The 13,296-nt window shown below is 47.2% G+C and overlaps 1 protein-coding gene across 7 annotated transcripts in view; it reads right to left on the reverse strand.

Moving 5' to 3' along the window:
* The window catches only part of BCOR (BCL6 corepressor), an 82,963-nt gene that overhangs the window by 9,142 nt on the left and 60,525 nt on the right, over positions 1–13,296 (reverse strand). For all 7 annotated transcript variants that reach the window (XM_054068497.1, XM_054068528.1, XM_054068512.1 and 4 more), the window contains 3 exons: positions 8,753–9,081; positions 8,156–8,425; positions 2,340–2,506 (listed from right to left, as the gene is read on the reverse strand). In XM_054068497.1, coding sequence (XP_053924472.1) covers positions 2,340–2,506; positions 8,156–8,425; positions 8,753–9,081 — 766 coding nt within the window. The remainder of the gene's footprint in view (positions 1–2,339; positions 2,507–8,155; positions 8,426–8,752; positions 9,082–13,296) is intronic.

A 13,296-nucleotide genomic window follows, 5' to 3' on the forward strand; every position in this document is an offset into this window, starting at 1 on the left:
CCAGGAATTTAAAAAGCGACACTTCTTTCCTCCTAAAAGTTAAAGGAGAAAAACTTAGTGAAGCTTCAAGAAAGAAATGGGACTTGTCTTCCAAATTTCATGATTTACTCTACAGAGACAGAGACGTCTGGCTCTACCAAAAGGCAGGGGACAGTGCTGACCTGAAGTTCTTTACAGGAACTTCTGCTTTCTGTCTTGCTCCTTTCAGGGCAGCCAGGCCATCTTTTCATGTGTGTATTATAGAATCATAGAATAGTTTGGGTTGGAAGGGACCTTAAAGAAGATCACCTAGTTCCAACCCCTCTGCCATAGGCAGGAACACCTCCCACTATAGACCAGGCTGCCCAAGGCCCCCATCCAACCTGGCCTTGAACACCTCCAGGGATGTGGCATCCACAACTTCCCTGGGCAACCTGTTCCAGTGCCTCTCCACCCTCATCATGAAGAATTTTTTCTTAATGTCTAGTCTATATCTGCCCCTCTCCAGTTTACACCCATTGCCTCTAGTCCTATCACTACAAGCCCTTGTAAACAGTCCCTCTCCAGCTTTCCTGTAGCCCCTTCAGGTACTGGGAGGTCGCTATAAGGCCTCCTGGGAGCCTTCTCTTCTCCAGGCTGAACAACCTCAACTCTCTCAGCCTGTCCTCACAGCAGAGGTGCTCCAGCCCTCTGATCATCCTTGTAGCCCTCAAGATTCCTGCTATCTGTTGAGCAACCTTTTTTTTTTTTTTTTTTTTCTGGGGGGGGGGGGGGGGAGGGGGAGCAACAACCAGTCTGCCACCAGAAAAGAAAGGGGACTGTAAACTGAGTTCTGACATTATCATCTATGATCATATCATTATCATGTTCATTCCTAAAATGCATTTTCCCAAAAACAACTTTTCAGGGCACACAAGCCAAGTTTCTTTCTTGAAAATCAGCTACATCTGCGAACTGAAATCAAAGATGTACGCTGAAGCAGCAGGTGATTAAGGGCTGTCAGAAACTTCCTGGGGTTAATTTTCTATATAGGTTATTCTGGCAAGTGAAACAAAAATAATTGAGGATTCTTTTTAAGGCAACTCGCGGCCGTTCCACAGGTCACATATTTTTTTAAGGCTGGAGACAGCAGAAAATGCAGGGCTGTTTGTCAGCCGAGAGAGCAGAGACTTCTTACAAGTAAGTGGGAGACAAGAGAAGGAATCTGACAGTCCAGCCAGAGTTTCAATGTTCCTCCAGAAACGTTTCCTTTGGGCCGTGATGGGCCGGTAACGATAGACCATCATGAACCTCTAATGGACCATTCTAACTGGTGTTCTTGAGACTTTTGTTTCCCTGACTCCTCCCTTCCCAAGTTAATAAATAAAGGGCTTAAAAACAAAAGAGGTAGACTCTTAGTTATGCTAATTTTACCTCCCTGGCTCTTCGGATGGTGACAAGCGAATGCGATAAGCCCTTTAAGATAACAAGCTGCGGGAGCTCTGCATTATTCAAAGCGACCTATCCTCAAAATGTATAGACTGGACAATGTTCTGCATATGCTGAGGAAAAGCTGTCCCCAGGTCAGCCCCGCAGAGGTGGTCAAAGAGCTACTTTTAGGAGAAGGACAAGAAGCTTAAAAAATGTGTGGAACGGCATTTCTATCTCAAGGGGTGGGGGGAGGGGGAAGCTCACTATTCTGTGGAACTAGGAGCCCCTACTATTTTGTGAAGGAAACGAAAAAAAGCCTAATTTGGGATTAAAAAAGAAATCCAAAACATCAAATGAGCAGATAGTCTTAACAGTTCCGCAAAACAACTTTTTTATAGCATGTAGAGGACTTGCACACCCATTTGCCGTAAAAGCCTGAAGTGCTTTTAAAGGAGCCCTGCTAACAAGGCAAAGCCCACTCTTTTGGCACAACTCAAAGGACCTGGAGCACATACGAGCAGGGCTGCAGCTCAAGTATCATTCCTTCCTGCCCTGCAGCTGGGAATTCCACAAACTCTTTAAAAAAAAAAAATAAAGCACAACTTATTAAAATACCCAGAAGAAAAAAAATTCACACTGAACTCGAGTCACAACAAAAGTATGCCCCCACGGCTCTATTAACCAGAGAGTGGAGGAGGTCACCAAGTCCTGCACGCTCCTGCCCAAGGACCAGCAATAAGAAGTACACCATGGAGGAGAACCTTAGCAGCATTGTCTGCTTTGGGGGTTTCATGCGGGACAGCAACAGAGGACAAGGGAGGGATAAAGGAGAGGAATGAAGGAAGAAGGAAAAGGGCGCTTTCTTCCCATCATCCAAAAAAAAAAAATGGCCAAAGAAACCACCGCCCTGGGGTGGTGACTACCCAGTACCAGGCTGGGGTGTTGCTAACCTGGTTCCATCCTGAGCGCTGCAGTTGACGTCAGCCCCGTACTCGAGGAGATGCCGCACGATGCTCAGCCAGCCTCTGGCACAGGCTTCGTGCAGGGCACAGTAACCCGCGTTGTCACGATGATTCACATCACACACCTTGCTTTCCAAACAATACAGAACCACTTCCTGGAAACAGGAGGAAAAACAGATTCATCGAGTTATTTGTTGTTGCAGAGATGCATAGATTTCTCTTCTTGAAAGAAAACCAGGGAGGAGGGGCAAGGGGGAAGGCAAAATCCCACTATCCCTACAATACGCCTAAGTTACCTGCTTTGAGACAAGTCAGTCAAAAGGAAAAGAAAAGGGGATGCCGTTGAAAAGTCGTGTTTATTCGGGAGACACAGCAGAGACAACTTCCCACAAGCAGAGTGGTTCACGCAGAGCAGCACCGAGAGCTCCATGCCCTGCAGTGACCTTCCCACAGCCCACAACATCAGGAATTGTCACACAGAGGGAATGTGCAAATTTCACAGACAAAACTCACAGCTTTCCACTTCTCAAAACTTCCATGCATAAAGCTAGCAGGAAGGTTCTCACTCTCACATCTGCATTTTTAAGCAGAAAATTCTGCAAGCACAACAGCAGCGCAGCCGAAGCCAGTTTGATTTTAAAAAGAAAAAGCACATGACCCAAAACAAAACACATTTAAGACACATAAAGGACGTTTTGCTACCAGCAAACAAACAAAAAAATAGCCCGACTCTATCAATATCCAGGAAATCCCATTTTCACCCACCCTGGTTTTCTGCATGCAGAACTAAAGCCAGACGCCAGGTTCCAATAACGAGCCCAGCGCTGTCGGAAGCCATGTGAATTTAACACAATTCATCTTGCCGTCAAATATACCACGGTCGAAAGCCTAGGCCAGACTCAGCTCTACGCTGTCGTGCGGCCTTGATACAATGACTGCTCCATCACTCAACCAAAAATTTAGGATGGTAGGAGTCTTTCTCAATTTGTCTCAGATGCAAAAGGAAAAAAAGGAACAAACCACATTTCTAAGTGATGCTGCATGTATGAAATAGCTCTCACATTCCCAGATTAGTGGCAAGCCATTAATTTTGCGTTTGCTCCTGTTGAAGGCTGAGCGACATCCTCGCAAAGCGGAATACAGTGTGGAGATGGCAAGTGTTTGCTTTGCCAAAATGAGAGTAAAAAAACACCCGGCGCGATGCATTTATTCTTTCCTTTTCAAAATCTACCGGAAAGCCCATAATAATCTGTGCTCTGGGTATACCTGACCTGAGAGCTGGTATCCAGGATACAGCATGAAGCTGCTCTTTTAGCGGGTCCTCACTCACCAAGCTAAAGCAGGGAGCTACTACTAAGCTGCCCATCCCAGGCATCAGAGCATCCCCCTGACCTGTGCCGGGACAGAACAGTCCACCACCTACACCTGATGCACTCATTGGTTTAACCTGGGATCCACACAGTTCTGTCTCTCTCACCAAACAGGGGCTCTTAATGTTCCTGCTAATCAGCCCAAAGGCCAAAAATCAGTCCAGAATGGATGTTCTTTACTCTGCACTCGCTCAAAACCATATGAAAGGTCTGTGCAAAATTATACCCCAGAGGTACGAATTTTCCTTCAAAACCAGACCACCCTGCCAAGCAAATTAGCAGATGGATATAGGTAGCAGAAGCGGCTGCTGTATTTGGCTCCACTTTTAGCATGCAGTTACCATTTAAAATAGATTCTGCAACTCAAAATAAAAGACCTTTCATCTATTTTTGTAAAAAGAAAGGCTCTTCTTAGGGCAAAATACCTACTACTGGACAAAAAGGCTAATTTTGTTGGGCAATTCTGTGTTAAGAGGCTATAAGAAGAATGTCATTAACCACAAAATGTAACCATAAAGACCATAAAACTCTACATTGTTAATTAATTAAATGCCTCATTAACTTTTTTTAACATGATTTATTCAATTTACAAAAAAATTAGCCACCACCGCTGAATACAGGAACATGTGGTGTCACAAACACACTTTTGGTTTCATAAGTATCTCTTGCTAACGTTAGAGAAAGGCTGTGAAAGCACCATGGGGCAATTTAATGTCTGTTCAGGTGCTCTATTTAAACCAGCAATCTGAAAATCACTCGCACTTAATCCAAAGAGCCGAGCTAACATGTCAACAGCCAAGGTCTGTGCCACCACTGCTTCTGCTGCCTGCAGTTGGCAAGCGTAACTGCAAACAGCGGCATTAAAGGGTGCACGCAAATATGCAACTTCCATCCTCATCTACAAAGAGGTGCCCTTTTCTTTATTCTCTCTCACCTGTGCTCAAGCAGCAGCTCCTGCACCTTTTTCCAAACAAAGGGGTCAGCATCCCCCTGCAAACCCCCCACGCCCAGGGCACACATACTGCTAACAAGCACTACTTCCCACCATCCAGCCCTAAAAGGTTGCCCTTGGGCAAGGCGTTATAACACTTCCCTGCAGGGCCATACTAAATCCCAGAAGTGATGTTCATTCCCAGGCAGGGTGCAGGAGCCCCAGGGGAGCTGTGCGAGAGCACAACGATGCTCAGGAGCTACTGCTCCTGCAGCAGTGCCACTTGGGACCCAAGGCCAGACCCTCATGCGAGGCATCCCCAGCGTAAACAGCCTGGATAACCCCTGTCTTCATGAGAGTTTAAACTCCCTGGAAATCATCTTTCTGCCACCCCTACCACACACACCATACATTCCTTTAATTTCACTGCCTTCCCAGGCAGGATTTAATCCCATATCCACCAGAGAACATCCCAAGTCCAGAAACACACCAAAAAGCAACAAGCGGCACAAAGACAGCCAGTGTTTCCTCTCCCATCAAATTCATTACACAAGCCTTTTGCAAATTTTCTCCCAGGAAGACTTCACAGTCCCTATAATTCCCCCTTCGCAAAAAGTAAATTACAGTTTTAAGACTACTATTATCTTAAGGCATTTATTTCAAATGGGGAAAACAGAATGAATTTGAGAGAGAACACACTCTGGGATGGGTTGCTAACATTCTGATGAAGCAAGGCCTGGTGCAGAAGCCTAGCAAAGAAAAGGTAAAGCTTCCCACCAGCTTTGGCTGGGTTTTGCTCAGACAGTTTCAATTTCCAGAGCCAAAGACCATTTGCCACAGTCTTTAAGTAGCTTTATTGGCTGCAGCCATGCAATTTATCTGACCAGGCACAAGCTGCATTTGTCCTTCGACATTTCACTCTCCCATCAGCTTTTACACACAAAATCATAACCGCTTCCGTCCTCCTTTCCACTGTTATATCTCGGGCACACTCACACTGTGCAATTCAGAGTGGGGCAGAGCCGCCCGAGTTAGCAGCATTTGGGTTCCTCATGGTTCCAGGAGTGATATATAAAACTCACCATAATCTCTGCATGCAAAAGTTCCCAGGCCAGTGCTGCTTCTAGGTCTGGGGTGAGATCTCTACATACCCACTGGGCATCCCTACTGCAAAAGCGGGCAAGGCTGCAAAGAGTAGACACAAGCTCACAACAACTCTCAGAGCAGAGTTGTTGGAGCTGCTCTGTCCCGATACAACATCTCTCAGTTGTGTCTTGTGGTGCCACTTACAGCTCCAAGTCCCGCAAGAGCACCTGGCACCCCTCGGCAAGCCATAGCCCCAGTGGCATAGGCTCATTCACCTCCTCTACCATCGGGTTTGTGAGGGGCCGCAAGGCTTCCTGCTGCCACCACAGTAACCATGAGAAGCCCCCACATGCCCGTGAGCATTAAATGCTCCCACTTCAGCACCAGCCCCCAGCCATCCTGCTGCAGCCACCAAAGACTGCTGCCCTGCTAATGGGGATGGCAGAAAACAGACGTGTGCAGCTGCCACAGGTCACAAACCAGCAAATTAGCTTGACCCACGGAACATTTTTTGTTTGCCTTTACGATAGACGTATCGAGGAAATTCAGCTGTCTAATATCTGCAGCAGTCTGGTCACTAGCAAGAAAAACAACACAACTACAGAGTTTCCACGGCTGACCAAACTATTACAGCTCACCAGAGGCCAAAACGAAGCCCCCATGAGGCAGCACAGACATCCACCACTCAGGTCCTTGAAAGACACCTCGATGCCAGATCCCAGCAGCAGCTTGGACACTTAGACTGGGTTCTCCCCCCACCCCCAAATCAGCTCTTCTGCCTCACACTCTGCCAACAACAGGACCTTCTGCTGTGCTGTCAGCATTGGCCAAACCACCAAGTCAAACGATCAGAACATTTAAGCCTATTAAAAACATGGCGTTCCCTTCAACTGTTGGGTGAATTCAGGTCAGAAAATCAAATCAGCTGATGATGGAAAGGCATGGTGAGCACATTAAGGTTACCCCAGGACCCCCACTTTGGCAAGCCTGCGCATCCCAGGCCTTCTGCAACCAGCCCCATAACGGCCAATGTTGCAGAGAGCTCCCGCTATCAGGAAAGCAAGTGGAGAGCTCTTGGCTCCTGCTAGAGCAAGACCTCAGTCCATCACCAACTTTTGGAGCTGTCCCCATTGAACTGTGCTCAGTGGAGCACACTGGGCACAGAAAGCAAAGCACACCAGCATCCCACAGCAGCCTGCTAGACACGAGCAGTACTTGCCCCAACAGACACTGCACTGGAAGGAAGTAACACTCCAATACCTTGGAACACATGCTACAAAACATTTTGATTTTGGATCCATAGAAAATTTTAGGTCCATAGGAAATTAAAACATTTAAATTACGGAGATTACCATAGCAACGTTGTAACAACCACTCCTCCTCCTCCTAGCTAGAGCTGAAGTGCCCTGGTTAGAAGAAGCCTTTGTCTAGGGTAAACAAAACCTTTCCCTGCCTTCCAGAGCTGGAGAAGGCCTCTCTGCACATGAAGCTCTCCAGCTAAACAAAGGGCATTTGGAGGTTTCTACAAACTCCTGAGTCTGGGAAGGTCCCATTTGGGTCCAGGCTGATGCCGCCTTCCAGTCTGGGGCTCAAGCCTAGCTCTGAGGTCCAAGCTTTCCTCTCTCCACCAAGGCAAACCTTGCAGCCACGCTGAAAACAACAGTCACTCTCTGCAATGAAATACCTCTTTGCAAGATCTGAAGTTCAGCAACAGCAACACTCATACCTACATATCCATATTTCCCCAATAAAAGCATACTTCAAAACAGCAGAGCTAGGGGATTCATCGGTTTCTGATTTTTGTAGCAACAGGGGGGCCATTTCATTAGACAACATTGTTCCAGCTACGCTGAGCAGCTCCAGACTCCGAGCATAAAGCATGCAGAGTACTCCTGTGATGCATCTGATCATGCAAGAGGACGCTCCAAGTGTTACATCCTGTGTCACATACCAGATACTCCTTGGAGAGAAGAACAAAATATAGAACCCCTCTCCTAAACTACACGCTCTTCACAAACAACAAAAGCAAAAATTGTACAGCTCATTAAGGATCACCATAAAGACTATATTAAGGAAAAAAAAAAAAGACATTCATTCCGTTTGCAGATGGCTTATATTTAAACGGAAGCGAGGGTTACCAATAAAACTTTACCCTTTGCTCCTTCACGCAGGATTGCTGCTTACCCTGCGTCCTCACCAGCTGCCCCAACAGCCGTGGGTACGCGTTCCCACAGCGACCTTCCCCTGGACCCTGCACATTGGGGAAGGGAACGTAGTCGAGGAGGGGGGAGCTGGAAATTTTAAAGACCAAACTCAAAGCTGCTGCTTTGCAAATTTTCATCTATAAATCTAGGAAGAGGGTTTTAATTTCTGAAACAGAAAAAACATCATCCCGTCGGGTGGCGAGGGAACCTTACCTCGTACCCCAGGCGCGCCGCCCTCTGCAGCAGCGTTTCCCCCGCGTTCTTATTGACAATAAGCCTCCGTGCTTCAGGCGGCATAGGCCGGCTCGGGGTGGTCTCCGGAGGAGGGCTTGTGATCGGCAGTTGTGAGGGCTGTGAGACGGGTAGTAATGAGGGAGTCTGCTGCAGACGATCATAGAGCTTCTGCTCATTCGACTTGGCTGGTGACGAGTCACAGTCTGAAGTAGGCTCTGGTCGCTTCCTGACTTTCCTCGTTACTGTGACCTGCCAAAACCGTTATCATGGGGGGTTTTATCCTTGTTTTTCAATACAGTGATGGGATTATATTTTGCCAGCAAAGAATTACACTCTTCTACTCATCTATAATTTTTTAGAAAAGATCTGCTACAGTTTTTAAATGCAAGATACTTCAGCCCTGCAACAGCGCCTTTAATTTGGGTTAAGAAAAGCAAATACAAACTGCGCAAAGCATCCACAGATGAATTTGAATGCAATCCCCACTACCCTGCATGCATGACAGCGCATTAGTTCTAAGCAGGCTGGCTCTGCCTTCTGAGAGGCTGGTGGACAATTAAGTCTAAATAAAGATACCTTATCTTCAGCATTTTCGATATCTGTGGTGTCATCCCCTGTCAGAGATGACCTCCTTCTCCTCTCCTGCAGTGCCAAATGTTTTGTTTTACATTGACGTTTCCCTGATGGCTTCTCACACTCGCTGTATTTCTGCAGCAGAGATGCATGTTGGAAATCCTCCTCTTCGTCTGTGTACAGCCCATCTGTCTTCCGGCTTTCTTTAATTTTCTGCTGTTTGGCAGCCAACCTCGAGGCTGGAGTACAGCTTGGCTGAGCCTGCCTTTTGCTGTTTGCATTGGTGGATGAAAGGCTCTTCATGTGCGGAGACACTGGGAATACAGGCAAGCCTAAATGGGAAGGAAAGGCATTACACGTCGCATGGTGTGTTAAAAGGAAAACACATCGCTAACACTTAACACAAGCTCCTCGCCTGCCTAAGAGATCTACCAATTACATTTTCTAATCATTAATATTTCAAGCGTCCCACATTCAAATTGTAAATAGCATCCTACCAGTTAAAGTTAAGTTAACAGTTAGCACGCTCTGATAAAAATCGTTAAGTGACATGCCCCGTGCCGGGCACTGGGGCACCGCAAAGGCCATGTGGTGTCATGCATGCCATCTCGGCGCTGCCACAGGCAGAGCGGAAAGCTGCCACCGCATCATGGGAAAAACTCGCCTCCTTACCTGGAACTGCTTTATCTGAAGGGGAACCAACTCCTCCGGCAGCCTGGGCCCAGCTGGGCATGTCCACCTTTGGCTAGGTGTGGTTGCAGGGCAGATAGACAGATGGCAGGGAAAGAGGGGGAGAGGCAGGAGCACGGACAAAGTCTTAATTGGACAGCACAGGGGCAATGTTGAGCTTAAAATGAAGATGGCAATAAGATGGGGAACATTTCCTTGGCAGCGTTTTTGCTTGAAAAGCAAACCAAGACAGGAAAGGCTACTGAAGGAGCCATCCCTACAGAAACACTGTGCAAACCGTCTATTAAAAAGTGCTGGGCTTTCACAAGGAAAGCAATCAGCTGTGTTTTCCTGAGGACTGTGTCCAGAAGCGAGTCTTTCTGTGAGACCAGTAAGCCCTGGGACACCGGAGAACCAATGCCAGTGCTCCTCTGCCCATGGCAGGACACTGGCAAGGCTGGGTTTTCTCCATGGGTTAGCTGTAACACACTGGATCCTACAGTCTGGGTCACATGCAAAAAGTGTGGTTACTTCTTTTTTTTCCAGAGTGCAGGCAGGTTTACAACAAAACAAGGACCAGAAAGTTGACTTTTTATAGTCTGAATTTCCCTTGGGAATAGAATCAAGGTGACCTCAGAACCAACTCCTCTACAGAAAAATGAATTAAAGGTTGCTGGAAAGGAGGGAAACACTTCAGCCCAACAATACCACACCACTAAGGGAAGGTACGGAAAAAACTCTGAGCACTTGAAAGTGGCCCTTTGCTCTGAGGAGTCTCTGAAGCGATGCTACTTTAGGAACAGAAGAGATGGCAGGAGCAAATAAGGCAGCTGCTCATAGAAGAGAGATCTTTATTTAAAGAGACTAGATCCAGAGCCAGCTGGTAAAAAAGAAAATAAAATCTAGAATCCTCTTGGTGGGCAGCTTCACACTTTTGTCTTCCTTTAAATAGATCTGTGAAAGCAACTTGCAGAAGGCTTTCTAGATTAAAGATGAAAACAGAAATCCCTCAGTTCTTTCAAGCCACTTTCTAGAAAAAGATGCATACCATGCCTTGCGAAGCAGATGTCAGAGAATTTACAGGACACGCAATATGCAGATTGTTCAGCAAAAATCCACTGTTTTTTAGGCTTTGAAATCCTGAAGGAAGCCACCTCGTTGGAGGCTGAGCCTACGGATGCAAGGCTGTCTTTCCAACTGCACACAGCATGAAGTAAGGAGTACTTAATTCTTCTGTTCCCAACTAACCTCATAGGAGTAGCAAGTGAAAAGCTCAATTTCAAGACAGAAGTATCATCGTTATCTCCTTAATCAGCTACTAAAATATTGCAAAGATGGAAAGTAGCAGTGATGAGGTCTGGTGAGTGCAAAGAGAAGTGAGAAACTGCTGCATGTCGCATAACAAGAATAGAAAGAAAAAAACCCACAGGTCTGAAGTAGGACAGGAATACCTAAAGGATGGAGGAAAAAAACACAGGAAGAGAAGCCTACCTCAAAGAATTGCAGACCTCCCTATGCAGGGATGCCAAGGCAAATAAAAGCAGAAGTTTAATCACCACAAAAGATGTGTACTCCAGCCTGCAAGCTACACTCTGTGCTCTACTTTGACCCTCCACAGTGGTGACAGCAGGCATCAGGCTAGATGGGCACTGTGGCCAAGAGACGGAGAGTAGCAAAGCTATGCCCAGCAGCTTCGGGATCAATAGTGTTGCAAGAGGCCAGCACTGTCCAGAAAAAGTCAAGCGCTAGCTTGGGAAATGCAAGAAAAACAGGTAGAAAAAAGGCAAGTGATTAATCCTAGAATCTCACCCTATCTTTCTGTCCACTACATATGTGAGGGGAAAACGAAAACAAAAGTGGGCAGGAATATCCCCGAATATCCCCAAATATCCATGAAAAAAACCAAAACCCTAAACCAAAAACCCAAAAAAACCCAGGCCTCCAACTGATGTGGGTTGTGGCAAGTCTGACTCAGAGCAGGACTTGCCTCCCTTCCCGCAGGCTGCAAAGAGGTCCACACGGAAATGCAGCTGCTGCCGCGTCACCTGAATGCTTGCTTGTTCAGCTCCCATCCCGGCAGCTGCCTCCTCCTGCCTGCCAAGCCAGCAGCCGCCGTGCTGCTTGCAACCTGAGGCAGTTCCCAGGGGCAGGCTGAGCCTTTCCCAGTGGGCGAGATCCTCCCAGCTCCTTTCCTTGGGGCTTCTGTTTCTGCGCTGCCTGGGTTTTCACCTCACACTGGGTGAGCAGCTATAGTTCCCTGGAGGACTGTCGGAAAGGCTTGGCTGCCACGCTGCCAGCAGCGCTGCGAGGTTATTGCTCAGCTGGGACCCCAGCAGAGATCATGGTTCCCACCTCAGCCACGGGTCCAGGCCAGCAGCACGATGCCCTGAAGTTGCAGGCATCCCCATGCTCACGGACCAGCTGCGCTCTGGAAAGCCAGCACGGGTAATGTCACCTCAAAAGAAGGATGAGGCAGGGACCTGAAATTATTTCGGGAAAGCCACATCAAAGCTCTCATGATTTGGACCCACAAGTGAGACTGCAAGGAGGTGACAGCCAGAAGAGTCACCAGGGGAACATTTCCAGCAGCCACCACTTGGTCACCTAGTCAGCAGGCACTGACCAGGGGACAGAGGGGTGACAGCTCGGTGGTGGCTTGCAGTGTAATGCATGACTCCTCCCATACTAAAATCCTGGGTTGAAAACCAGAGCACCAACCCAGAAGTCAGCATCCTCTGTCTTCCCAGAGATTTGCAGCCATAGGCAGCAAATCATCCTGCTGTTAGACTAAGGCTTCATGGGTGCAGAGGCAGATCCCTATGCCCTGTTACAGCCCGCTTCTTGGGATAAAGCCGGTCTCCATGCAGCAGAAACTGCCATGTTCGTAGGCTTGGGCAGCAGGAACAGCTGTTCCCAGCCCCAGAGCAAAAAAAAAAAGCTGCAAGCAACAGGGAATATTTTTAATATTCAGAATATCTACTTGTTTTTAAGAAACAATTTGAGGACTAGTCCTGGACAAGAAAGACAAGTTGGAAGTCTGAATCCCCATGCTACCATCACACAGAGGATGCTCTGTCACACAACAGGGAAAAATGTCCTTGTCCTAGTAAACTGAGAAAAAGGGGATTCAAAGGTTTACACTTCAGTGGAGCTGGAGGAGCATCAATAAAGTGATCTGAATGATCTCCAGTGCCTCTGCACAATGAATTTGGCAAGGCAAAATTTAATCAGGCTTATGGTTTTATAGCGGCTTCCAAAACCAAGAGGTTTTTCATAGCCATGGGGCGATTGAATCTGAATGCTTTTGGGAACAGTGTGTACATCGACAGCCACCTCTTCTTTCCCAAGGTCAGGCGTTAGAGAAGACTGTCACAGCCATGGAATGGGAAAGCTAGAGCATCCTTACACAATGCAGCTTCTTGTTAGTGACCCTCGTTTAATCTCTACAAGGTATCTCTTTCTGAAAGTACAAAGGGAAGCAGGTGATGGGCAGGGATGTTTGAGCTGACACCATGCTCATCAAGGCAGCACATAAAGCAAGGGAGTAAGAGTCAAAGCCCCTTTTAAACTAAGTTTTGATCTCCTGCTCCACAAATCCTTTTGGAGAACCTTCCCCAACAATAAGCATCAAAGTTTGGGGTTTTCTGCCTTCAGATAATCCTACAGAGGGGAAAGATGGGCTCCTTGCAGAAGGAAAGTTGACACTTTAGCCTGTGACCATTTCAGAGATGCTACCAGGAAAACTCTTGCTGGCACAGAATGACCTGGACTCAGTCCTTTCTATGGCATAGGACAAAAGGACTCGCTCTCCCAGTGCTTCTCTCTTTTGAGGGTGATCTCAGCTAAACTACAGGTTAGCCCAGCCGAAGAGTGAACGT

The sequence above is a fragment of the Cuculus canorus genome, chromosome 1 (assembly GCF_017976375.1).
Source record: "Cuculus canorus isolate bCucCan1 chromosome 1, bCucCan1.pri, whole genome shotgun sequence".
In the NCBI taxonomy this organism is placed as follows: domain Eukaryota; kingdom Metazoa; phylum Chordata; class Aves; order Cuculiformes; family Cuculidae; genus Cuculus; species Cuculus canorus.